This window comes from Rhopilema esculentum, chromosome 20, assembly GCF_057945365.1.
Source record: "Rhopilema esculentum isolate cy_ngs chromosome 20, ASM5794536v1, whole genome shotgun sequence".
Taxonomy (NCBI): Eukaryota; Metazoa; Cnidaria; class Scyphozoa; order Rhizostomeae; family Rhizostomatidae; genus Rhopilema; species Rhopilema esculentum.
Window position 1 is genome coordinate 10,985,902 of NC_142834.1, and position 26,759 is coordinate 11,012,660.

The 26,759-nt window shown below is 34.7% G+C and overlaps 2 protein-coding genes across 4 annotated transcripts in view; one reads left to right on the forward strand and one right to left on the reverse strand.

Moving 5' to 3' along the window:
* The window catches only part of LOC135687512 (T-box transcription factor T-A), a 34,307-nt gene extending 7,853 nt beyond the window's left edge, over window positions 1–26,454 (reverse strand). Inside the window, exons 1-3 of one of the 3 annotated variants that reach the window (XM_065204084.2) lie at window positions 21,737–26,454; window positions 10,865–11,187; window positions 233–500 (exon numbers count right to left, since the gene is read on the reverse strand). In XM_065204084.2, coding sequence (XP_065060156.1) covers window positions 233–500; window positions 10,865–11,121 — 525 coding nt within the window. In that variant the 5' untranslated portion in view covers window positions 11,122–11,187; window positions 21,737–26,454. Of the gene's footprint in view, window positions 1–232; window positions 501–10,864; window positions 11,188–11,644 lie in introns of all 3 variants that reach the window. The other 2 variants (XM_065204085.2, XM_065204083.2) reach the window with 2 other exon arrangements.
* Window positions 1–26,759, forward strand: part of LOC135687514 (uncharacterized) — an 80,163-nt gene that overhangs the window by 48,719 nt on the left and 4,685 nt on the right. The gene's annotated exons all lie outside the window — the stretch shown is intronic.

Here is a 26,759-nt window from a genome sequence, read left to right on the forward strand (position 1 = left end):
CTACTTTGCGAAAGTACCAGTTGCCTTGCTTTAGTGTTTTGGTTACTGCTCCTACCTGTATAATATGCGTGGGCCTTTCAAGATTATTCCCGATTAAATGAATGATGGATATGCTATGTAAGACTACAGACCTTGACTCAGACCAATAGCCCTATGTTTTTAATTGCATATTCAAATTTTTCATCTAAAGTATAAAAGTATTGAAATCTAATTTAGTGTTTTTGCTACCTACCACTTGGTTGTTGCTGCTTTCTTTGTTAGTTAACTTGACTTTAGAGAAGACTATGGGGTTTTTCATCCAGTGAGTTCCGAAGTTTGGCGAGTCCGGATGCACGTATACCTGACTCGGAGGAGTTGGTTCAGGCTTACCACTGTGTGACCATTCGCCATTAACGTACTTCCATCTATGTGAATCAACAGCAACGAAATCCAAAAGAATGGAATACATAGCCTGAGGATCCAGTCCTCGAATCGTTGTCTTTAAAACAGGGAACATTCGTCTGAGGAAATAAACATAAACATTAGTATCTGCAAGCGTTTATCATTTTCATTGCTACCACTGCTCTAATGGCTAATGTTATGTTATGTGGGATAAAATGATGTTTCAATGATCTGAAAGTGATTTGGATTCCTATTGTAAATAACGAAACTTTCATTTAAAGAAATAATGAAATTAGAGATTGAAAAATCTAAATTTTTCTACCATGGAGATGTAGCATTATAGAGGGAGGATAGAAATCCAAGAAGCCAACTTTAAATACCCTTCTATGAGACTGTGGTACAACATTAAAACAAGCCAGGCAAATTTGCTGTGGAATTGAAGAGATGATACAGAAACCTATGTACATACGATGATACTACAGGGTAGGCAGTTTAGAAAACAAGGTTTTCCCAGCTGTAGTAAGATGTAAGCAGTCTAGCAAGTAGCATGGTCCTGATAACCCACTCAGTACGAGCGATGGCTAATCTTGAAAATGATTGTGTTCACAATATAGGATTCCTGTATCTCGTTGGGAGTGGTTACTGAGTTTGCTGGCAATATTTCCGGTGTTTTTTCACCAAAAGTACAGATATCTCAGTATTGCTGAAACCATCTTTTTGTCTGCTATCAACAAATCAGCGTATCTTATTGAAATAGTTACACTTATCAATCTCTGGCAGAGACGGAATAATGGGGAATGACATTGTTGATCCTCTTTCTTGTAATTGCTTTCAGAGAGATAATTTGTCTAGTCTCCCTGTATTACCTGCTAATGTCTTCAACTGGTCCTAAACAATAAAACCTATTACATTTCATAAGCCAGCCTAGCATATTTCTTTTTAGGCTCTCTTTTCTAAAGGCCTCAAAGGGACCTGGTACTAGTCTGACGTAGCCCTTATCTCAACAAACAGATTAAAGCTGTCAGGTTTTGTGTCTGACTTTGCAGCCAAAAAGGAACCGACATGGGTCATCAGTGTCAAAACTATTTATATTTGTCAACGATAACTTTTCCGAATTAATACAAGTAAATCGTTCTAATGTATCTCATTTAAAGATGACGTTTAAATCTTTAAAATTCTCTTTCTAATTAGATAAACATTCTCTATTTCCATTTAGTCGTTAATTCTTATCTCAATTTTTCTTTATTTAACATTTCTGAAAGCCAACCAAAGACATATGTTTGTTGAAATCAGGGTTTTGTTTGTGTACGAATTCTTAAAGATAATGAAAAGCAATGCAAAAAGCAAGAATGTTGCAAATAATTTGGCAGGCATTGCATTTTCTCAACATGTACATTTTCAAAACCTTTATAGTCTTCTCAATGTGCCTAAGACCAGGCGCCTTGCAATGTTGTTATTCAATTTTTTGTTTAAGTAAAAGCTCGTTACCAGAAGCGAATGCTATCACTGATGTGCCCCTTAAGCTTTTCTTCTATCCACCTGTTTGTCGCGTTAATTTCATTGCCTTCGGGGATTATCCTTCATCTAACACCCAATTTGTACGATAAGAATGCATGTTGTTACCGACTGTTGTCAATTCTCTTCATCTTATTCAGCTCTTGTGTGTTCTTTCGTATCCACATTAATACATCGCACATTCTTTTGAGTGTGGTGCGAAAATGCCATTAAGCAACAATGATGAATATCCTTTCAAGCTGCGAGTATTTCGCGATATACCTACATTTGATTGTTTTACTGATTATCTAGTTTCTTTATTCAGTTTCTGAAAGCCGCGAAATGCAAAACATGTTTTATAGATAGGAAAATTTTAAAAGTGAGATAGAAGATCAGAAGCTGTTATCTGCCTATTAATACTTTGTCACATTTCCAGAATGTCCATTCAAAGCTTTTTCAAGCTAATGATTTTTTCGTAGCTATAATTAAAATCTTCTCACTGCAAAGCTGTTTCTCTGAAAGGAGTCAGCTGCAGCTATCATTCCCTCAAAGTTGAAATATACAAAACGGTAAACTGTTTGTCAAATTTCACACATTCGTTAATGAATTTCCACCTATTGATCAAAACTAGATAGTTGAGCAAATAGCGCGTCGCGGACAAACTGCCTACCCGCGACTCATTAACGGATATAGATTGATGTAGATGTTTCTTATGAAGAACCACGACGAGGCACCAATGAAGATTTCAAAATCGAAAAATAAATTAATAAAAGATTTTTGATAAAATTCAAAGTTTAACCCCACAAGACTGTATCCATTGACTTTTATCTGGTTTTATAGTTTCTCTATTGCTATATTCCTGTTTGCGAGAAAGTGATAATTGCACCAACTAATGATGCTGAGACTTACAAAATATCAAATCCTTTTTATGAATTTTTAGTCAATGGACTCAAATTTTGCTTTGTAAAAGTTTGTGCCTATGTTTAAAGGATCATTTGATACGACTGTCTTTTCAATATCCTTAATAAAATGATATTAAATCGTAAACTTGATTGTTATTGCTTATGCCACTTGTTATCGCAGTTGTCTACCTGGCCTATTTATAACCAACAATTCCCCACGCTTGTAATTATCAGTGTTGCCTAATTGTCAACAGGTTATACCAGTTATCATCGAAAGTTATTCACAAAATCGAAATATAAACGACATTAAATCAACAGTATTAATTTTGGAGGGTTGGTGAAGGAGCATTCGTAGTTAATTTGGAGGCTGTTTGTTATGATTTTATGATAGGTTATAATGGCATAGTCTTTAAGATCAGAAAATGCGACACAAAGGCCGGACTTTCTCTGATACCATTCAAATTGTTAATGCCACTCAAGATTTACGGGGGATTTTCATCTAAAACACATTTAGTTTTGAGTATAATAATAAAATTATACTCGAGTTGTGTGTTTTCCGGATCATTAGTGACATTAATTCTTACTGTTTTCCCTCCCGTCCTTTCATCAGATTACATCACATCCTTGTTTTACTTTGCATCTCAAAAATCTGGATCTCTCTCTTCGATGTTTCCGCCTCTGTTTGGTTTGATTGGCTTAAGTCTTTTCTATCCGATGTACGGTAAAAGCTCATTGATAAACATTCATATATCGCATGATTACAGTGGAGCGCGAAAACATTGCGGAAAGATCAAACATAAAGACATTTCGATGCTGATCCGTAAATCTTCTAGCCTTAGATTGATTTCACACCACAATAGGGTGCCTCTTACTGGCATAATACCTAATCATGAATTAAAGATAGGAACTCTAAAACCAATCGAAAATGGCCTTGATGTATTGCGAATCCGTAGAAACGGGTTAATATGAAGAACGTCTTTCAACTGTTAGCATTAATAGTTGTCATGATGTCATTGCCTGAATGGCACAATTTCTACTTTTTTACAGTTTACTTGTGTTGTTGCCCTTACTTACGTAGAAACATAGGTTTTAAAGCAGCTCACGATAATACAGCAAAGCATATATCTTCATTTTATCTATCACACCTATGTTTATTGTGCTAAGTAGCCATAACCAAGTAGACAACAACTAGAATTGGAATGTTCTATCGAGACATTATCAAGTTGCCCGTTTTGATTGCCATATTTTCTCCGGAGGGCATTGTCTTCTAACTGTCCCCAACGCAGTGTGCCCGTTACACAAAGAGACTGTCTTCTACTCAACAGTGATAACTTGATACCACTGTCTGGAATTGAACGTGGACCACGAGATGAACTTCTGACCTGTCTATATACCCATATAAGCCCTTAACTTAATGTATTCATCTTAGTCTCTAACACTCTAAGCCGTGAGACTGTGAGGAACTAGTAAACTTGTCATATTTTTGCCTGTAAATCCAGAGGGTTCTTGCTGTGAGTGCTCGATCGAAATATGACGCGTATTATTTATTGTATAACCTTAATACGGCATTACTAAAAGGAAATTAGATGATCTTTTTGGATGGCACATTGATCTCAAAGCCATTTGACGCAAATGCTCGAATCTCAGCAATTATTAGTAAGGATTCTCCTACAGATCTCTTTGAAGATCCTACAGTTGAATAGTGAACAAAACCAAGCTACTTTTTCAAAATTAACAACAGTGAAAAGACTTTAATTGATATAGGCCTTTGTTCATAATGATCTCCAATTTATTGGAAAGTTTTTAGGCCCCATTCACATACTCCGCCGTGTTATTCTACCTGAACTTATGCCTTGGGGATGTGCTGGGCTCAGTTTCGGTCCCAGATTTACTTTTCCCACATACAGCTTAGCTTTATGTAAGTATTTGATCAGGTACATCATTCTTCTTGCAGGATAATTCTAGAACAATATGTCAACTCTTCTTGGAGTATTCTTCTGCAAAGTCACTTGAGTCAAATCCTTGACACTTCACCCACGATAAATGTTCAAATTTCGACCGCGCATTATCCTGTGCTAGCACCTTTACTGTCACCTGGCAACCAGAATCTATGGATATATCATTAAAAGGTTCCGATAGTCTTCATCTGCATCGAAATATGTACCATGCGATTATCAATTCCTATATGAATACTAAAAAATGTAGAGCCTAGCGATTAGTATGAATTCAGACTGTCTTTGGCACATTTGCTCTGATTGCCCCCTTAATCTCTGCTGTTATTATTGGAATACATCACGATTCCCTCTAAACCTTCATGTCTCTTATATTATTGAAATTTCAGAGCGAGCTGCCCAGGCCCAATTCGCTTAGCCACTAGATGACGTTACTTTTAAATACTTTGTTGCTCTACAGCGTTGGAATCTTGCCCCAGGTACCGTAGTCTATATTAACAGGAGACTTTTGGCTTGGTAGATACTTTTGTCAATTTCCCTTCAGAGAAAGGTCCTGTTAACATAACTTTTATCCGTTAAGAAGGTACACAACAAGATTTGGTTAGTTTGCTAAAAGATGTACCCTTATCTCTAGCTTTGCTTTCCTTTCATGATCCAAGCTTTCCACTGCCTACTGCTTGCAAAATAAAGTCAGTTGTTTGCCTCTATATTAACCCAATACCTTCCATTAGTGTTGGTGATTCAAAAACTTCGAATGTTTTGATTAGACGATTTTTAATAAGTATGCGTTTTAAGGCAGGCTTTTGTTTAGACTAAGGTACAAATTCGTAGCTCGGAATCGTTTGATAAGAAACCTGAGGATTGTCACAGGTTGATTGGAATGAGCGAGGTATTTGGAGGTGGCATGGGCATTACCTTGTCGGCACCAGAAGTGCCAGAAAGGAAAATTTTCTTACACAAATGTTCTAAATCTCTGTCGGTTACTTTCTAGAATTTCTCTAACAAATAAAACAGATCGCCAATCTTGTATCCTGAATTAGCGTTTTTTTCGCACTGGACGGGCAGGAATTCAGATCTAAGGATCAATTATACTTGTTTAGTTTCGGGCTGTGTATGGCTTGCAGGCTTTGTTAGGCCGCTTCTTTTTAGAAGATTTTGCAACGTGGTTAAGGCTTTATATCCATTAAGGTGCATCTTTTTATGTTGCCGTTCTAGCCATGCGCTTCACCAGATTGAATCCCACAGGTCTTAATCTGTTCTGTTTGTTAAATTGATCGCTCTTTTCTTTGATTGGATGTATTCACGTATTAAGTAATTCATTGATTGGCTAAATCTGCATTCACTCTACATTCTTTCGGATTCTCTGAAATCCAAAAATAAGCGAACGAGTATGCCGCTTTCGCTGCATTTTGAATTAGAATGTACATTTTCCCTTTTTGTCAGCTAACATGGAGGACGTCAAAATTGTCACAAATTTTTCCTGGGTGGCTTTCAGGTACACCCATCTCTCTAAAAATTGGAATTCCAGTTAAGAAAATTGTCGAACTTTCCTTGTTTTCTTATGGTGTCCTTTAATCCTTGTCATTACAACTAATTTGGTAAATAGCACCGATAAATTTTGCACATGCGCATTAACGGAAACTCATTGTGGAAATTAAAAAGAAACCCGTTTCTGATTTTTAAAAAAACCACGCCCAATCCGGATCCTTTGTAGCAAATTAATGTTTACAAACACTATCATTCATTGGATACACGAGCACTTGCAGGCCTCGTGTATTTTGTAGCGAAGTAAGGTGCATTTGATTTAAAAAATTAGCGTTTTACAAAAGTTTTAAAGAATTTCTAGTAAAAATGTTGTACTTCATTCCACGCGGTAGGTTGCCTTCTGTATCGAAAATTTAAACACGCTCGTTGATACTGCGTTGCTACTTGACTGAGTTCCTTGAAATAATACAATGATGCATACAGCTAACATTATTTGTAGCTGAGAGAAAAACCATCATATCCCCCAAACGTCATTCAGTTAGTTTGGCCTACTGTTTACATACCGATTGATACAGTTTTATGCTACATTGCAATATTAAGATAACAGTCGCCAACCCCGATTTAACTATAGTGGAGATTCTGAAGATGCAACTTTTAAGATATGAAGTCTCAATTCAAAAGGCAATATTAAGGAAACTGTTCTGGGAAGTAAAGACTACTTTTGTACTGGTTGACCTTACCATAAATTTATATCAGTTAGTTTTGTTTCATTTTTTCCTAATACTGGACAGTTTCTTGCTTGCCCACATACATTTTTATCGTATCCTTTTTTTCGAAGTTGCCAAGCATGTATACCCTAAACATTGGAAAATATTTTGCCAACATTTGTTAACCATTCCCTTTTTTGTGGAGTTGGGGCTAGAGTCTAATCTGGGGTTATACTTGATCTTAAACATTTATACATAAGTTTCGTAAAGGATTCAAAGACTTTTATCAAATTTTTAGGTTCGCGAATTCTGTTGTCATTGCTAGAATTTTGCAACTCGTTGGCAATACCGCTAAAATAACGAGAGGAGAATTTTACTGCCTAAGGCTAGTGCTTTACGAGATAGAAAATCAAGCATACAGTGATGTCATCTTTTTATTTTTGCTCTCACTCAAGAAAAATTTTTAAATGGCCCTTTCGAGTATTCGGAAAGAAAAATTTCCCCCCTCTCTCCGCTCTATCAACTTTGCATTGCAAGTTTGAAATGCAAGTTCAGCAACATAAAATAAAATTTATTTTTTGGTGCTTGATATATTCTCAGGACTGTTTGGCGGTTTAAAACGCCTCTGTTAAAATGCTTTCATTGATTTTGCTTTCATTAGAATGACTTTGGTGATCTGAAGATCGGATCAAGAACTTTGTTGATTTAAACATTTTTGAAATTGGTTTAAATCCAGTTGATGTTTACGGATTGCTTCGTGTTTACGGCTAAAAGTGATGAACTGGAAAATGTATAGTACACCGCAAACGATTCAAAATGATTCTTTCATTTGCAAGAAGATTCAAGTTTGTATCAAGATGAAAATAAAGCAGTTAAAAACAAAACGAATGTTGTAGTGTTAACTGAATTGAATTGCCAATTTATTCATGTTGCTTTATGCTTTGTTTGCTCTTTGCTTGTTTATTTTTGAATACAAATTTATTCAAGTATATAAGTTAGAGAAAAATTGTGACATTTAATTGGACCCTTTTTCCAACCTTGAAGACTTACAGTTGTGCTTTATTTTCATAAAAATAAAGGTGTATTCTATGTTTATTTTGTATGTACGATTGAAACTTTGAAACTTTTTAAGACTTTTTTACCTAGAAAATTTTTGATTAAAATGTAAAAAAACCTAAAAATCTATAAATTTCTAATAAATAAATAATTTTTCCCAATAAATATGCGACAGGGCAATCTTTCTAATGATGTTCGTTTAGTTTAGGTTAGTTAAGGCTGATACTTAAATCGAGAAAGAGCTAACTTTTTGCTGCGAGTTTCCATCAAACTATTTGACTTAAAATTTATTTTGTGATGTTGGATATGGTAAACTGTTCAAATGCTCAGTTGAGATAAAAGTTTAAAGACCTTCCAGTTAGTTTCAAATATCTTGCAAAATCTACTTGTGAATTAAGACTTTTCTTGTTTATATGTCTTTCTAGATCCTACGTCTTTTAGACTTGGAATATGCTAAATAGAGTTTCAGTGGCTATAGAATGTTAATTTTTGTTATGTCTGACAGTTTCCTAACGCTCGAGATAAAAAATTTCGTATTTAGGATTCATTGTAGTTTTCAGTTGTTCTGTTTCTAGTAAAATTAGCTCTCCAAATTTATGCTTCATCATTTCCTAGCACGTTGATGTGAAGGATTATTGATAAAGGAAATGGAGATGTTTTAACTTCTTGAAGTCCTAGTAAAGCACAGTTTTGGTCATTTACCCAAAAAATGATAAAGCCATTTTGAATGTTCTGATTGGTCAAGAATATCTATCTATCCACCCATCTTTCTACCAATCTAACCCACATGAAAAATTTACTTTCTTAAAAACTGATCATACTTAAAGATACCGAAGTCTTGCCTTATTGAAATCAATACAAAAAGTCATATTTGTGATGATTTTGCCCGCCTTGTTTGTTTGGTCCTTTGAGAGCAACTTTGGTTTTGGCGCTAACGTCTTGTAATTGTTACCTATTATTGGCGCAATTAAGATTTATCGGCGTTTTATCGCTCTTTTGTTCTACTTTGATTGTCCTCAGGTGTTTCTCGCTGTAATCAAGTCTCGTGTTTTAAATGGGTTAACGTTTGTTGTTACTTCATGCCAAGAAGTTGTTTATAAATTGCATATTTGCCTTCTTCATCTGATAGAAGACAGATAGTGGCGAATGAGTTTTCATCTTACTTATAAGCATTTGCAAATTTCTTGTTTTAAAGCAACACAAAATAGGGCTGCTTTGTGGTTTTCATGTTGCCTATGTTTAGAAGCATGTTTAGTTTGAAAGTGACCTGTATTTCCTGCACTGTGTATAGTCCACCTGTCATATAGATCTCTGTTAATCTTTTCGCACTTTAAAATAAAGGCATCAGATCAACAAGCTTCACAATATACTCATGCCAAAAATACAATTCTCGCTGTAGCCTGTTTACCCGAAGGAACAAACCATCTGTTATCATTGTATAAAGCTTTCAAACCTATGGAAGGTCTACTTTTGTGGATTGTAATAACTTTTGCTAACACCATGGCTGCTTTCCCTTTGAATGTCATTAAAGGTGCTGCAGGCATTTTCTTATAACATTGCTATATGTTTCAGTTCAGATCTGGGCTATTTACCTAATTGCAAGAAGTACTGGGAGCTGCTATGTATAATGTCATAAAACACAATTTAATGTCTTTTAGCAATGCAAAATGAACTTTATTCTATCTAAAAGCTCTTGTCTCATCAACATCCCTGTTTGAGGGGCATACATTTGAAAGTGGGAAACGGTTGTAGAAAATATAAATTTATTTCAGAGCTTGCTAGCCTTTCTCAAGTTATCAATGTGAAAATGTGAAGTTAATATGAAAACAAGTTGTTCATGCTGCGTCTTTGGATTTTCATTTTCTTAAAATTCAGCCATGGACCCATCCACAAAAATTTATTAATGAAAATATAATTGATGGGGTAATGGAATTTACATCTGAGGACGTACAACTGACTTTGAAAACGAGAATCGGAAATCTATTAACTTTATGGAATTGATTCTTGTCAAAAGGCTTTAAGTGAGCACCTTTATGTGACTACCATATATTTTGAAGTCAGTTGATAAAACTTTGTGCAAATAAAATTCTTATAGTCTGGCTGATCCTAGCACGAAGATGCTTCTGTAAACACTCTTAATTAAATTTTCTATTTGGATTGTATACTGCAAATGAAATCAAACTCCATTTTTCATAACACTCTGAGAAGTGGTGTGGATGTGATAGGAAAAACTGGCAAAAATGACTTTCGTTTAATTTGTTTTAAATCCCAATAACTTTTTTGATAATAATTCTAATCCATTGTTCTGGTGAAAGTAGCTTTTGATTAAGCTTTCATAAATCGTGGATTCGCTTAAAGCCTATTGAAGGAAGTGAAAAGACGATGCCTCAGAAGCATAAAGGCCAAAGGAATATACAGATTGGAATGGATAAAGTTTAATCTCAGCTAACTGAATTCCCTTCTTTATTCATGTCTTGTAACTTAATCAATACTGTGTGTTTTAATGCAATTCTTTGTTAGTTTTTAAACTCCAATGTCGATGTTTTCAAGTTATCTCCTAGTAGAGAAACCATTTTTGCTTCAAACATAAGATAATTCGAATAATATGAAACGATCAAACGATAACTGTTTTATCGCAATGTTTTAGTGCAGTTGAATGATGCAAAAGCATTTAATATTTTAAACTGAAGCATTGTTTTGAAAAATGATTTGAAGATATTTTGAAGTGATATATGCATGTTTCGATCCAGAGTGTTATTTCCATTATTTTTGTTTCCAAAACCAGACGGTCAATCGATAAAGTGTAGCGAATTGGGAGGGTATATCAAGAATTATGAGATTCTTTACGATACGAAGCGTCAATAAAGCTTTTAATGTTCTTACTTACCTTCCGTTTTTTGTGACAATCATTTCGTTTGTGAGTTGATGAAAGCTTCTCCACAAATCAACATCATCCAGCATTACCCTTACACATTCTCTGCTCTCCCCACTCGTCTCTCTGTTTTCCAAGTCCGGACTTCCTGGATTCGATGATACTTCAGTCTTAGGACTCGTATCGGGAGATTTCTTCGGGCTGCCACTGCTCCCCTCTAAAATGGATGCCATGGAAAAATCTGATTTCATCTCGGCTACGTTTTTGCTCATCTGCTACTCCACGTTGTGTACGCCAACTCCGCAACTTCGGTCTGGTGTGTTTACGATCGCTGCACCCTGCACAAAACGACAAGTATCGACGTATTCAAACTGGGAAATGAAGCTTTTGCCGTGTGTTTGTCAAAGATATTACGTACGAGATCTAAGACAGAATGCCTTTTACCGACACTCTGAGTAATTGTCTTGGCTTGTTAAAACGATTGTCGACTAAAGCGGTAATGTTGCCCGTTCATTATAGCCGTATTATGACCTCTTTTGCCCTTCCGACATTCACACTTCAAAAGCTAATTAGCAATCGCAGCTACCCGTACTAAGTAGCCAATCAGATGGCGCGCTCGATCTTCTTGTAACTCTCCCCCAAACCAACTATACAGTCAGTTATATACGGGCTCTGAGAGTGATTTTGACACAACTCCGTGAATGTGAGCGTAGGATTGATGCTTGATGACCGATGACGAACTCTCGATCTGACTTAAAACAGGTTTCTTTGTAAATAATAAACCTCTTTACCTACCGCCTCATTGTTGTTTATTAAGATCTGTGCTAATACGCTATGCCCGTGCTGTTGATTAGAAAACCGAGTGACCACGTGATTTATGAAACAATATAGCATGATGCTGTTGGTTCGCCTTTTCGCCTATTGCTTCAATGGAGTCTGGTTCGAGTACCAAAATGTACTGAGGAGTCACATTTTGTTGATTCCCACTAACTTGCCAGTACAAAATAACCACATTGGTATTTGCTAGAACGTTGCTCTGAGAGCTTTTTATGAATCCAGTAGACGCTTTAAAGCAAGATTATAAAAGAAATAAAGTTTAATTTACATCGGTTTGACACATAATAGGATTTTTATCAAGAAGTAGTGTGCTTTTGTTACAAAGTCATTCCAACTACCCGCTTCTTGTCTAATTGGTAATCAATGGCGTTAATTCAGCAAAGGCCAGTGAAAGCTATTAAATCCTAGGTTATTCTCTTAACAATTCATCGTTCTGTGGTCACATCTAAATAGTTGTATTGAACAAAACTTAGCAAAAATAACATTCATCACTTGGCACATGTGCTTCAGAGAGCCTTTCGGTTAAACAGCTGGATGCGTTAATTCATAAAAATTGTGCACCTTATTCAAATTATTCGCTAACATTTATTGTTTCAAATAGATTGTAATAGGATATATTCATTGGGTTTACACTATCCACAATTATTCTTATTTCAGGCAATAATATGCTCTAACTTCTGGGCTTCCGTGCCAAGTTGTTTGGTACCTGCGCCTGCGCAGAGGCAGCATGTTAGCCAGAAACAAATGTTATTGTGTATTTTTTAATGCTGTGTCAAAAACATTTAACATTGAGAAGTGCAGTTGTGTTTTGTGAAAACGAGATTTTCTGTATATACTCAGCCAATAGTAGTTTTTATCAGTTTGTATCAGTTGTTCAAGGCAGCTGTTTTGGTTCGTGATTTCGTGAACTTTAAAATTTGCATCCAGTATTATTCACTAGTACTCCATTGGATATTTTCATAATTTTCTATGACATAAATTTCTTTTCAAGAATTATTTTGTACATTTGGTTTCAGATAGCTATTGCCTATTTAAAATTCGTATAGGATATAGATTTATGTAAGGAGACCTTAGATTAATATTCGAATCTTTAGGGAAAATTATGATCAACGTTTTTGCGCTTTGCAGTGCCGATATGATACAGTCAGTTAAAGTGTAATTAACTTTTGCTGAAAATTTGAATTTTCTACACAGGGATTTTATTAGGGAAGTTTATAACGATATTTATAGTTCTTGGAGTAAATATAGAATGCTTCTTACCAAATAAACGTAAGATTTCGGGCGTTAATTTTTAAATCATGCAACATTTATTATGAAAGTCGTCTTTTCTGAAAAGATGGAACAAAAACCGGAATGTTTGTGAAGTGAGATGCTTAGAACTTGACAAATGTCTGGTGAAAATTATTTTGTAAAATTTCCCCATTTTGCTGTTTTTAATTCTAACAATCGAATTTCTTACAATCGTGAATCTTTGTTCAACTGCTAGCATGGGCTGTGTGAATCATGTTTTCCAGAGAACAAAAATTCAATACACTACACCATGCGGAAAGATGATGAGTACGGAAAATTAACAGGAAATTGTGATTGTTTAAATTCACTTGTCATGTACTATCTTTTGCTTATTTTACACGCACATCTTCAGGATGGTGTGCAAATTGGATATATTTGTTCGTTTCCTTATTTAATGACCGAACATTTGATTAGCTGGCTTTGGTTTCTGATCTGTGAATCGACAAATACATGAAATATCGCAGAAGTATGTTAATTAAAAATACGCTGGCTTTTAAAGATATCAAAATTCTTCGTGAAATATCATTACGTCACAAGAATTGTGATTACACTGCTGTACTGTAGAAAGATTTACTATGTGATAGCTTCTGGTGTATCTTGTTGAAGACCATTTTGTTGACTTTTTTATGGTTGGCGATTTAGTTGAAAGATATGAATTTATAAATGTAATTAAAATAATAATGATTTAATAAGAATTAACGAAGCTACCTTTTATCTAACAAGTTCGGAATAGTTTTCCAGCAGTAACTAGTCTTCCCGCAATGAGTACGATTTTTGAAAGTGTCTTCAGCTGAGTAAACTTTTCTATGATTTGATAAGTTCATCCTACTTGATGTTTTTATAATATTTTTTCAGTATTGTTTTTATAATATTTTTTCAGTATTGTTTTTATAATATTTTTTCAGTATTGTTTTTATAATATTTTTTCAGTATTGTTTTTATAATATTTTTTCAGTATTGTTTTTATAATATTGCTCAGTAGATTACGCGACCATGGCGATTGTTTGCATTTGCTTTTCTTGCAAGTTGGTTGTCTAAAGTTTAGTCGTCTAATTGAAATTTTGCTTGATAATAAAACCTTAGAGATAAAATATTTCTTGCTCTTTATTGTTTTCTATCTTCTTAATAACCCCTTTTATGTTGGTTATGTTATTAAGATAATGGCTAATAGGGTCAAATTTTGTCAGCTAATAATATTTAGGCATGTCTAACAAATATTAGTATCGAAATTACAATGCTACTTACTATGTTTCTCTCAGCTGCCCCTAAATCAAGGACGCCTACGGATTTTTTTGTGCCAAATTTTATCATAAAAGATCTTCTGTTTAAACAGCAATTAACCTGTTTTTCTACAGCCAAAAATGTGCTTCTAAAAATTTAAGAAATTTTCGATATGGATTGAAATTTGAAAGCAAAGAGCTACTTTGCCAAAGGCTTTTTTGTTCTGTCAACGACGAGCTGCAAGCCTGCTTATAATATCTCATGCTAGGCTCTCCCACGGTGTACTGGACTTTGGAAGTCCATAAAGCTTGCCGTCCGTTGTAACAGATGCTCCGATCATTATCAAGTCCGTAAAAGAAAAAACGAATTGTAAAATGTACAAAAAACGAACTCAGTCGCCCTAATGATGATTGAATAATTCTAAAGGCATAGCGCTTTATCTGTACACGATAACTGTTAAGCTACTATCGACAAGATTCTAATTAAAGCCTAAATTTTCATTTTTACATTGAGGTAGATACTTCTCGTACCCTGCTCAAAATTACTTGCTATTATGAAAATTAATTTGCCAGTTATGTTAACTCATGGAAAGACGTGAAGAGCACCTTGTGAACAGTATTTTAAACCCTGCAAAGTGAGCAGACAATGAAACATTTTGAGATTGTTCAGCAAAGCTACATATGCTGCAGATATTTGTTTGCAATTTCATTTGATATGCTCAAGATAATTGTGAAAACTGGTACTCTATGTCTCAAATCTTTCACATTCCTCATTTAAACTTCATTCTAATTTGCATGATCAGAGTTGGTTGCCATCATTTCTTTTATTTGATAAGAAGTAAGGGAATCTTGTCAACAGTTAATTGAAGTAGCTTTCATTCTCTCTGCTTGCTACAAGAAAGTTTGAAAGTGCATTCTAGAAAGCCGAATACCCAGTACAGCTGAGAAAGCTCGAACAGATTTTCTAAGAGGGTTTTCATGAAGGCATTTCTGGCTAGAAAATGTACTTTTTATGAATATGTAGAATATGTAGTTTATTACGAATATGTAATGGGTCAAAGCATCGAATGAGTTAGGTAAAATGAGTTGTTGGTTTTGCAATACGTTGCTAATTTATTTTCAAGATGAATGAGGCAGAATCTTTTTTGCAGCACTTCTTTCGATAAAACTGGTGTTGCCTGTTTCTAACGTTCCAACTTGTGCAGTGATCAACTACCATCCATTCATTTGCGATTTGAGTTTTTGGTTGCAACTTTTACTTGTTTGTTCTTGGATTTAATCTAGTCTGTCAATTTCTACATGCTGGCCACTTTTTACCAAGAGGAAAGTCGAAAGAAAGCCTTGGATTATTCAGCACATCCTACATAATCACGAGCAAAATGATGTTAAAAAGATGAAAATTTCTCTTCCTATCCTTAAACAAACTCTAAAATGCTGATATGAAACTAGAAAGCAGTTTCCAGTTTGTTTAAGTTAATGCAGACAATAATTTTTAAATTTTTGTTCATTTTCTGCCCTTTTTTCCTGGCTTTGAAATCTTGATTGTAACGTAGGGGTGGCGAACTGTGGTTACGATTCAAAGCCCAAAGTCTCGCATTAACCCGCTTTGGTAGGGCTTGTTTACATAAAGGACTAAGTGTATTCCCACAGACAGTTAGTGTACCTGAGATGTCTGTGCGTTTTCTAAGTTAAACTACTAAGGATGCATGGCGAATTGTGGTTGTTTTCTATGTTTTAAAGAAATTTCTAATTATCCTGATCACTTTCCATTCAATTGCTTGAAAACTGAAAGGCTATTGTAGTCTACAAATTTTAAATCGTTTTATAAAATAGAAGGTTGATCATGTCTATCATGTTGTCAGTGTTTTGTAGAGTTTCAGAGAGTCGCTTCATATGCAGATTCCAAAACTACATAATGTAGCTGAAAAGGCCTTCCGCGAAAACCCTGCAAGCTTTTCAAAAATCTGTTTGAGCTTTCCCAGTTGTATTGGGTATTCGCTCTTCTGGAGTAAATTTAAAGCAGTGCGAACGCATTTCACTTCCCATGAAACCATGCCCTTCTATTCTGTGGGAAAACTCCTCATACGGAGATATCTCTCCGTGAAAGATTGTCACGAATGGTGTTGCATCATGAATAAAGATTGCCATTTCTTTCATGTTTGGGGCATAAAAGAGGTGCTTATGACACCTGGAGCTCGTCAATATTTAATCGATATATTATTGTAAATCAATAACTTGCTGTAATGATCCCGGATACATAACGGTAAACCCCAACTGAATTTCAAGCTAGCCACACCAGTTTGCAAAAGAATCAGGCTTTAATTTGAAAAAAATCAAAATCATATTCCTTGCGCGTGCAAAATAAGCTAATAAGATTTATGTTTTACAAAATAACCAGCTGTCCCACAAGTCTAAGAACTCCCTGAAGAAGCCAGTTATTTTGATTTTTCCTCAACAGGCTAAACTTCTTTTACCCAGCATCCAAGCATATGCTTGTATTTGAGGCTACTGAAATATAACTCTTTAATTCAACAGGGGCATTTTGATAGTTTTCGGAAAAATCTTGCTAGCTTTTCCCAAAAAAAAATCAGTATAACCCGTTTAGAAGACTCCTAAAGTTAATAACCATGAAGAACTCCTATCTTTGCGCCTATCTTTGCAAAACAGGGATAGGATCTTATTCTTCTAAGAAAAAAATGTTCATTACTCTGCTTTTATTTGAATTTATTTACAGCTCTATCATATCTCATTTACTACTTACAACAGCAAAGTCCTAATAGTTTTTTGAAAAAGCCTGTGTATTCAGATGCAATTATTAACTATCAAACTATATTCACTTCTTTTCTATCTGAGTTCTGGAGCGAACCATCAATTTCATTACTTGAAGTCGTTGCGTTAGATTCTTCGATTATTCTTTTTAGATCAGTCAAGAGGTATTCATTCTTATAAATACGAAATCATACAGTTTTCCCATAGTTTGCATATAAGTCACTATATTGCTAACATATTTCTTTGCATTTCGGGAAAAAAAACAGAAAACTGTCACAGTCTCTTATCATTATTGTCATTATTTTGTGCCGTTATTTATTTTTACAACCGTGAACTTATAGCAGAAATCTTCTACGACATTCGACAGCTTTAGCGAATCTTTACTCAAAGTTGTATGTTTTTTTATTGGTTTTTAACTGTGAATGAACAGAAACGCTTTACCCTATTTTAGATTCCTTTAAGTAGTTTTATGCCCTTGATTTCATGATCTATCGTGTTAAGTAACTGCATCTCTATAGTTTTCAGTTTTATTCGAACAAATTTTTGGCACCTACAAAGAAAAATTTCAATTTAAATATTGGTATATCAATCAACTTTTGATGTTTTTTCTGGCAGTATCAAAAATTCTTTTTCCAAGCAAACCCATGCCTGTTGTAATTCAAAGCAATCTATATTTAGAATTTCGGAACTTGCATGAAATGCTCTTGCAAATTTTACATTTAACCTAACGAACACAGCATAAGTTGACAAATTTTAATTAGCTTTATTTCAGCCAGTAAAGTTAATGATGTTTTCTTGCTATTTGATAACTTAGTTTCCTTGATTCATGTTAGAAAATGTTTAAAATTATGGGTTTTTTTAATTCTAAGAAACAAATTAAAGTCTCTAAAAGCTCAGTATTTTCCTTTTGCAAAATTACATACATTTTCCGCAAAAATGACTCGTTAAATTCGCACCGAAAATATGAGAGCGAAGATCTTTGAAATTCTGAAGAAATTTGTATTTGAATATCTGTTTGGTGCGTTAAGCATGTCTCACCAGATGCATTCAGATATCAATGTTAATGCTAAATTCGAGGTCACACCCTTATTCTCTGTTTCATCTTCGAAATAGAAGGCTGTTGACGACCCTTTTAATGCTCTTAGGGCTTCGCTAGGCTTGTAAGCAGCTCTATTTCTTTGTCACAATGAAATGGTGAAAACATTTGTTGAGCGCACTGCATTGTGTGATTGTCTTATTGTTTCGCAAAGTTCGCTTCCCTTTTTCTTCCTATGTTCAACAAGACCTTAAAGAACAACCGACCATACATGTTTTAGTGATCCAAATCGTCAGCCGCTTAAACTTTTGCACATTGCATAGAAAACGTTAATATCATCGTTTCGCGGACATCCCGCCACAAAAGAGCGATTGAGCGGCGCTTTTGCTGTGATTGTGCGCGCTTGCGTTTCCTCGCTAAAATAACAACCAAATAGAATCATTTCACAACTATCAGGGGAAATTCACTGGTGGTAAAGGCCCCGCTTCATGTGTTTTATTTGTTTTGTTGACACAGCTCTAGTATTCTCAGGCAACAAGTGCTTGCTATTCATTTTGCTCTTCTTTAACACTGCTATTGTCAATGTGTTCCTAAATGACTCCAGAGAAAGATGGAAAAATCTGATTCCGCAATCAATGCCGTTCACAGGCAAACAACGGCTCTTCGTTGCAGAAACCCTGCACGCCCTGCACTTTTCAAATCTGTTGCACATTGAATGGACCAACTGATCACTTTTCTACAGTCATTGTTATTAAAACATAACCCGTGTATGAAAGACATATTTTTGTACAATTTTATTGGCGGCTTTTTCTTAAGAAATCTTTTTCTATATTGTCTGTTTTTAACCTATCTGTTTTAGTAAATATTAGCAAATGAAAAGGTCATTGATTTGCTTTTATGATTTTCTTTCAAAAGCGCACTGTAACACACAGGTATATTGAGAATGTTTGGTTAGCTTGTGAATTTTTTGCCGTCCTGCAAATTTTGTAAAAATAGCAAATGAGCTCGTGCACAAACAATTATCATCCAACCGTGTTAATTTTTTCGAGGAAGCAGTCAGAAATCATTCATTTTCATTTGAAAGGCCGTCAAAGCTGATCAAGAGCTGGCTGTTACCGAATTTGCCAAGACGATATTATATTTTTCTGAGAGCTTTCTTTCAGTCTTTTGCGGAACTCTGATACGTTTATCTGTTTGTTGAGTGGATTGACATTGATTCATTCTTTTTAAAAATGATTAATATTCCATAAGTACCGATTGGTAAGGAAATGCTTGAAGTATTTGCTTAGTAAAAATGCCGAGGCAAACAGACCTTAACATTGTGAAAATATGCGATATTAACGCTAACAGGAGATAATGAAAGCCTTCAAATGTGTCCAGCAAATGTACATTTTCAGAAGATTCTAAACATGTTTTGCTACAGCAACAACCACAGTGATGTTTATTTGTAACACAATGTTTCTGTTCCACTTTACCTGCGGTTTTGTCATTATTATCGTGTTTAAACGTTTGTTTTTGTATTTATTATTGCTCGAATCATCATGATTATAACTGGAATAATATTATTGAACTATCGGTTAGCATAAGCTTTGTCTCGTTATTACATGTTTATTAGTTCTATTTTGTTTTTCTTGCTCATGACCATTGCTATACCTTCATTTACCATAAGAAATAACGCTAACTTATGATCTTTTGCATATCCTTATAATTATGCCAAAGATCATTTAGATGTGTTAAAGAAATCAATCATTTCAAGATAACAGAACATGCCTTATCGTAAATAAGTCAAGAACCTTAGAGCTAATATGAATATATAGTAAAAATTATTTTCAGGTATAAAAAAACCACAATGAAACAACAAAGCTACAATTCAGTTTGCCCATAAGAAAAGCCTCTTGTAAATAACATATTCGTATTGATGTTACGTGTGGTATTTTATCTAAATAACGACAATATGATCAGCGAACAAGCTAAGCGCCAAAATGAAATAGATAAAAATTTACTTCATTTGGTACTGAATTTATCCGCTAATTATAGTGCCGTCTTGAGTTTCGTGTCTGTACAGTTTCTTATATACCAGTTTGTTATAAATAATAACATGTTTATTATATCAGGCCTTTGGTCTTCTACATTTTGTTTTTGAAAAGCATTTGATGTTAGACAATTGAACTAGCATTTGAACTAGCTAGACAATAATCGTGCAAATTTGCAATGAATTTTTTTGCAATTCCTGTTGTATTAAATTCAGATTTACTTATGTACTGTGAAGAGCTAACCGACTAGTTTTACTTTTCACTGTAAGTGCCGGATCGATAATCGTGATCCTTTGGAAAGTCAGTATAATTCTACTAGTTATGCGTTTCCGCATTTTCATGTTATTTTTCAAATAAACAAGTTTTTTGACGTCACAACTATTGCTGCGAAAATTATCTGAGCTTATAAAAAAAATTGTTTAATTAAGGATGCAAAAGGAGAAATTTCAGAGCCTTGACCATTTTTTATGCTCTTTTTATTGTGTTAAAAAAGTTAGTTTTTGACATCTCCATTTGTGCTTACTTTTTGTAAATTTCCATGCAATATCTATAACTTAAAATGTTCAAAATTTTTTTTCTTCTGGAAATGCATCTACATTAGCTAATTATTTTTAGAATTAAGCGAATTTATCTGCTTCACATGACGAGAATGTCTCTATGCATCAACATTTGAAGAATATGGGCTAGTAAAAACCTGCTAGAATTGATGATCAGCCAAAAACAGTTAGGTTAAACTTTATCTATTTAGTAGCTATGTATACCTTTAATCGTTCTTGAAAGATTTGGTGATCTTCATCTCTAATTCATTCGCTTTCAAACAGATTGGTGCAACAAGCCAATAGAATGTGGTAACTTTCTGATAATTGAACATAAATCATGAAGATTTAGGTACCGTGATTTCTTATGCGGAGATTGAGCCATCATTAGTCCACCTCGTGGCAGTCGTTCCAAGCACATGTTTTTTCCTCTTCTACTTCCAAATGTTATGCCGACTTTTGAACATGGCTCAGGCCAGCAAAACTTGCTGCCTATCTTCTGCGTATCTGCTAGTATTCTGACCATTTTTAAGGCCTACAGCTACTCTCATGAAATATATGCTGGTGTTTTATAACCTGTTTACTGGACACTACAAACTGCATAACCCTAATAGTAACTTTATCATCATTTATAGGCTCCATGCTCTGGGCGTGGTGTTATTCACTAAGTCGGAAACGATATTCCATCCTTAGGATTCTTTTAGAAAAGTTTCGTCATTAGTGCCCTGAATTTAGATAGCTATTTGCACATATGAAATGCAGTTAATGATTTGATTGAATCATTAGAAGCCACTGGCCATGTGCATATCTATATTTCTAAAGCCCTACTCGTTAGTAGAGTGAATTTATTAATCCTGGAACGTTTTAATGCAAGCAAATAGAGAGTAATTACTCCACGCATCTTTTTATTATATACCGGTACGTTTTTATTGCTATTTGGATATTAAAGATCTTAAAGGCAGTGCATTTTATTTTAGAACTTGCCAAACCAGAACACAATTTTAGAAAATAATCAGAACACAATTTATTCTTGGCAAAAATCTTCACGAGAATAAATTTTTGGATAAAAGAGCTAAGGATAAAACATAAAAACCATCAATGAAACTTAACACAACGTCGGTTAGAACTGTATTTGGACTGAGGTCTGCCATTTACATTTTACTTACTTTCTGTAGAAATGTCTTGCGTTGTTGCCTCTGTGCCATAAATAACTTAAGTCTTTGTTCGTAAAAACACTTGTGGCGCGATAAATTTCCTCGTCTTCAGTCAAAGGTAGACTCACTTGATATTTTTATCTGCTTTTGATAGAGAGCAAGATCCTACACTCAACTAGTGTAGCTACCACTGGAGATTTAGCTCAATATGTTGTTTATGTGCGCTAGGTAGCTTTCCCTCCCTTTGCGGGCGAAATAATTTCATTGTTCTCTATCACTGTTATTTCATACATATCTCAAGGCCCGTTCTTTATTTATGCAAAACAATTTTCTAATTGTTTTGTGACACTGTTTACAATCGAAATGGGTTAATCGACAGATGAATATGAAAAAATTTTCATGTCCGATTTACATCATGATACAAGGGAGACAGTGAAATCAGTTGATCGGCGTTAGGTGGCCGCGACGTTTTTAAATTGGTCATATTATCTGCTCTTGTCGTCTGTTCAAGCGATTAGCTTTCTAGTCGAAGTAGCTGCTTGTCTGCGGAGTTGCCATCTCTTGTATTTAATGAGAAAGTCAGATGGCTGCAGTGTTGCCAGAAACAAGGTGGATAACGCACATGTAATCTTATGTAAAGGCAAACTGCTAATCCGCCTGTTTTATCCAATGTACTGTACTACAGTCTGATTACAACGTCAATTAATTTTTCTCAATTTGTTACTTTATGACAAAGCAATATGTTTTGCTATCAGTACTGTTTTATTCAATCAAATACCAAGCATAATTTGATACGAAGGTTGCATCTTTCTTCTAATGAGTTGAGTATCAACTGCGAAAAATGCTTCTGTCTTAGAATGATCTTATCGCATCAGTCCTTGCAGCTCCTCGCTGCACTACATGAGGCTTTTAACACTTTTGTTAAAAACACATGCCTAGATGCATAAAAGATCTAACGGATGCATCGCTTGTAATTGGTACAACTATTGACACCTGAAACTGGGTTTTCAAATTTTCTCAGAAGTAGAACATCGAACATTTTTCTGAACTGCATAGCGAGTTCTGTAGTACTTTTAGGTAGCAACCTTTCTAAAAATTGAAAACTGAAAGGTATTCTTAAAGTTGAATTTTGTTTTTTTGTTCAATTCTGGCTCGTGTCAATGGCAGGACCAAACTTTGACTATGAGCGATATACTTTCATCTGAATATATCTGCGAATTTGTAGCTATACCAAGTTAAGTATATTCTATAATAATTACGATTTCTGCAGTTATAGCGTTATTGATTATGTTTAGACAAGTCAAAAGTGAGAAAAACTTACAAAATAATTGAAATATTCCTTAAAACCACAACAACAACAAATTTCAGGTTTCTTTAAAAAATTTGTATGTTTCCAAGGTTTCAATAATTTCATATCCTCTTGAAAAATCGTAATTTTTAAATATATGGCGTTTACCATTTCCCTTCTGCTTCACTTATCAACCATGTGTACCCCTCCCTTTCGTATTTGTCCCTATTTCGCTAATTTTGAAACTTTAGACAGTTTCACACATTTTGTTAACTGTTTATTTTCGGATTTTATAATAATTGCGCTTTTAATTGGCTTAATTTCGTTTAAGCATTTCGTTTACGCGAATATGCCTCATAATGGCTTGGTCTGTTTTCTATAAGGTGTGGTCACCAAGCCATTTGTAACCTTTTCACATTTTGTTCCAATTAAAGATGCTCTTTGTATCAAAGTATTTTGCTCGATATGCCCCAAACCTTTCAGTTTTAGTACCCAACGCTAAATATTTATGGCTAAAATGTACTTCGTCTTGTGTTTCCTTTTGAGAATACCTTCTTGCACATCTTTTTACACAGAAATCTGTACAAAACCATTATTTTTTTCTCTTTTTTAAATCTTTGAAGGAAATAGTATTTAGAGAATCTTATACTTGTTAGATAAAAACATTTTTCCACCATTGTGATAGTGTGCGCTTCATGAATATACAACAATCGTTTTTTAGTATTATAAAATGCCACTCTGATTTCAAGCCAAGCATCATTCAAATCATTTATTTTTGCCAGTTAAATTGTTCTGTTTTAAGATGCTTGCTTTATAATTACCGAGATTAAGCTCTCTATCACGATTAAACTGTATTCTATCTCCAATCTGTTGTTATGCAATTGCAGTGTTACCTTTACCTTAATGAGGCAACTCAATGCTTGTAATAATTGTGACAGTCGTAGTTTTTCAGTGCTAGGGCAATGAATTCTATCCCCTGTACATATTCTATGTTTGCTGATAAAAAGCGTTGTACTCTGCATCTGGCTAATATTTGAGGGACAGACATTTTAACTCTTGTTGTTAGCTCACATACCTGTTGTACTAAGTTATGTAATATCATTTTCAAGCATTGCCATAACAGTTTTCAGTTTACTATTCCATCTTTTTGTAAAGGTGGTATAGCAAAACTGCTATCTTTGTATTATAGAGAAATTTTTTCCCACTTGAAGACTCATAGACTCAAAGAGCAAGGAAAAGACTCCAAGCTTATCGTTGACTTTATGTAGAGCTCAGGCTTTCATCCACGTTTAAAAATCTCCCTAAAGTTGTTTTCAGTTTCAAGATTTCCATTCACAGAGACTTTCGTTTTCGCCAAATCGGCTGTTTCGACACATACTTTGTAGGAATGCATTAAAACTTGCAGTTTAAAAATGCAAAATGCTACTTTATATTTGAATGAATATTATTTGTGCAAACAAGTATTTTTTATATCTTTAGCTGCAAAGATTTTTTAATTTCCTGGTAATAATTTTTGATTTATAACATTTGTAGCATATTCTCCATTTGTTACTGTCTACGTCTTTTACCTAGATATAATTCAGGATGAAAATTGCAGAAATCGTTACTTTGTGTTGCTCTCATATCCAATGTTTAGTTATTGCATAGGAAGCTAGGCTATCAAGCCAAAATCCAGTTCAAAGCGTACAAATTAAATTCAGAATGGTAGTGTTTTGCGTATGATTATGCGTGTGATGAAATGATAACATTAACTTCTAAGAAATATGTTCAAAACTGCGTAGTTATTCTACAGGATGTTTATTCTTATGTGTTTATTGCTTCCAAATTTCTGTAAAAAATCTTTTTATGTGCCCTTGCAACTGAAAAAACGTCAAGGTTAATGGAATTGTTTTGCTTTTTTCTCATGGCACTTCTTTGTTCGCTGGAATGGGATGGCAAATAGACTTAAGACATTCAAACGAAAGTATCATGTTGCAAAACCAATATAAGAAAACCAATAAAAGTTGACAAAGATATCTTCGTAGTTACTTACTTTGGTCGGTTGTTCACGCCTCCACTATCGCGTTCCGCTCCGTCAAGCGCGGATGCTAGTCTGTTGGCGTTTAGCGATGTTCGCTCATCATTATCGTATTGGCACATTTGTCAAATTGTTGGTTTTGGCTTGACGGTCGTTCGCAGTTTAGCTATAGAGGGCGTGATCTGTCAATCATTTTTCAGAGGCAGTCATACAAACCTGTCAAAGTTACTGTATTGTGCGCTATTGATTGTCGGCTAATAACTCTGTACAGTACGAAAAAGCGTATTCGGTCTTTTTCATGGTTTACGATCTTTAGAATTGTACAAGAAAAGTGTTTGGTCCGAAGGCTTTTTGAACAGGAAAGCTGTAATACTGTTTGTCAACACGTATTCACTATCCTAGATCGTTAAGTATATGTAAGGATTAAAAAGTTTGCGCCCTAAGTCACGTTACTATCGGTGCAACGCACATATTACTGGTCGCTCAATTGTCGCAATGATGGAAACATCATGTTAAGATCACCGCGCTTTTTGTCATCTTTCAGCCTCATAACGCGAATATGTCTTTCATGTACCTTTCTCGTTTGAACAGTCTTACCCTCTTAACCTTCCCTTAAACCATGCTAAAACCTACAGTTTTCTTTTTCCATCAATGGTTCTATGCGCAAACGTAATGCGCGGTTGTGTCTGTCGGTTCGCGAGGGTATCCTAGGGCTTTGTTCAATTGGTGAACAATGTTTGTGCGGGCTTCTTATTTGAATGCAAATGTAAATGAATAGTAGTTGTGACTATGTCAAAGTTGCGCAGAGAAGATCAAACGAGTTCGGGTATTAAAGTCTTTGAATGTGAATATTGTATGTGTGAAAGAGCCGATTTTCGTATATATCTTGTTTGAATTGAGATATCCTTGATTTTCCAGCTAACTCCACCGTCAATCCACCGGTGTTTGTTGTTACTTTTCTTTCCTATATACAATCTTTTGGGGGATTGTGGATTGTTTACCTTGAACTAAAGTAGATTTTACTAAAAGTAATTCTCTCTTTACAGGAGGAAGGAGACTTTTCTAGGCCGATCTTAAGTATATTTGAACCTGCCGTGTTTTTACCTCTTTGACAAAGCCGTATTTTTAGCCATAGTGAAATGACTCATGGTTATATAAGAATTACTGCTATGTGACAGCATAGTACAATTAATTTTCTGCCAGCTCAGATTTAACGAAGCCACATAATGTTCTCTATAGCCAGATAATGTTCTGTTTTAAAATTTTAAAATTTCTAAAATTGTGAACCCCCTTAATAGGGTCTGACCCCTTAAATATGTCATCCGTGCTTTATGTAGCTCAAAATGCTAATATGTTCTACTTGCAATGGCATTATGTTGCTGAACAAATGTAAGGACTTTGTAGACCTCAAACCAGCATTTCTGTTTCAGTTTATCAATCTTTGAACGTATTTATAACGTGGTCAATTCTGTTTCTTCAAATAAAACAGCAGATATCCCTAACATAAAACAAATGATGCTTCAGCGCAATTGACATTGCTCTATGCATGCTTTGCATGTTTTTTCTTCGAAGTTGGGTTAATCAAAATAGTTTTAGTACTTTTTTAAAGACGCCTCTAAAGTGCATAAAGAGATTTTTGGTCCATTTTTTTTAAGCATTAACAAGCATCATGCTAGTATTCACAGAACAGCGTCTTTAAATCTTATTAGAAATTTTTTATTTCATATCAT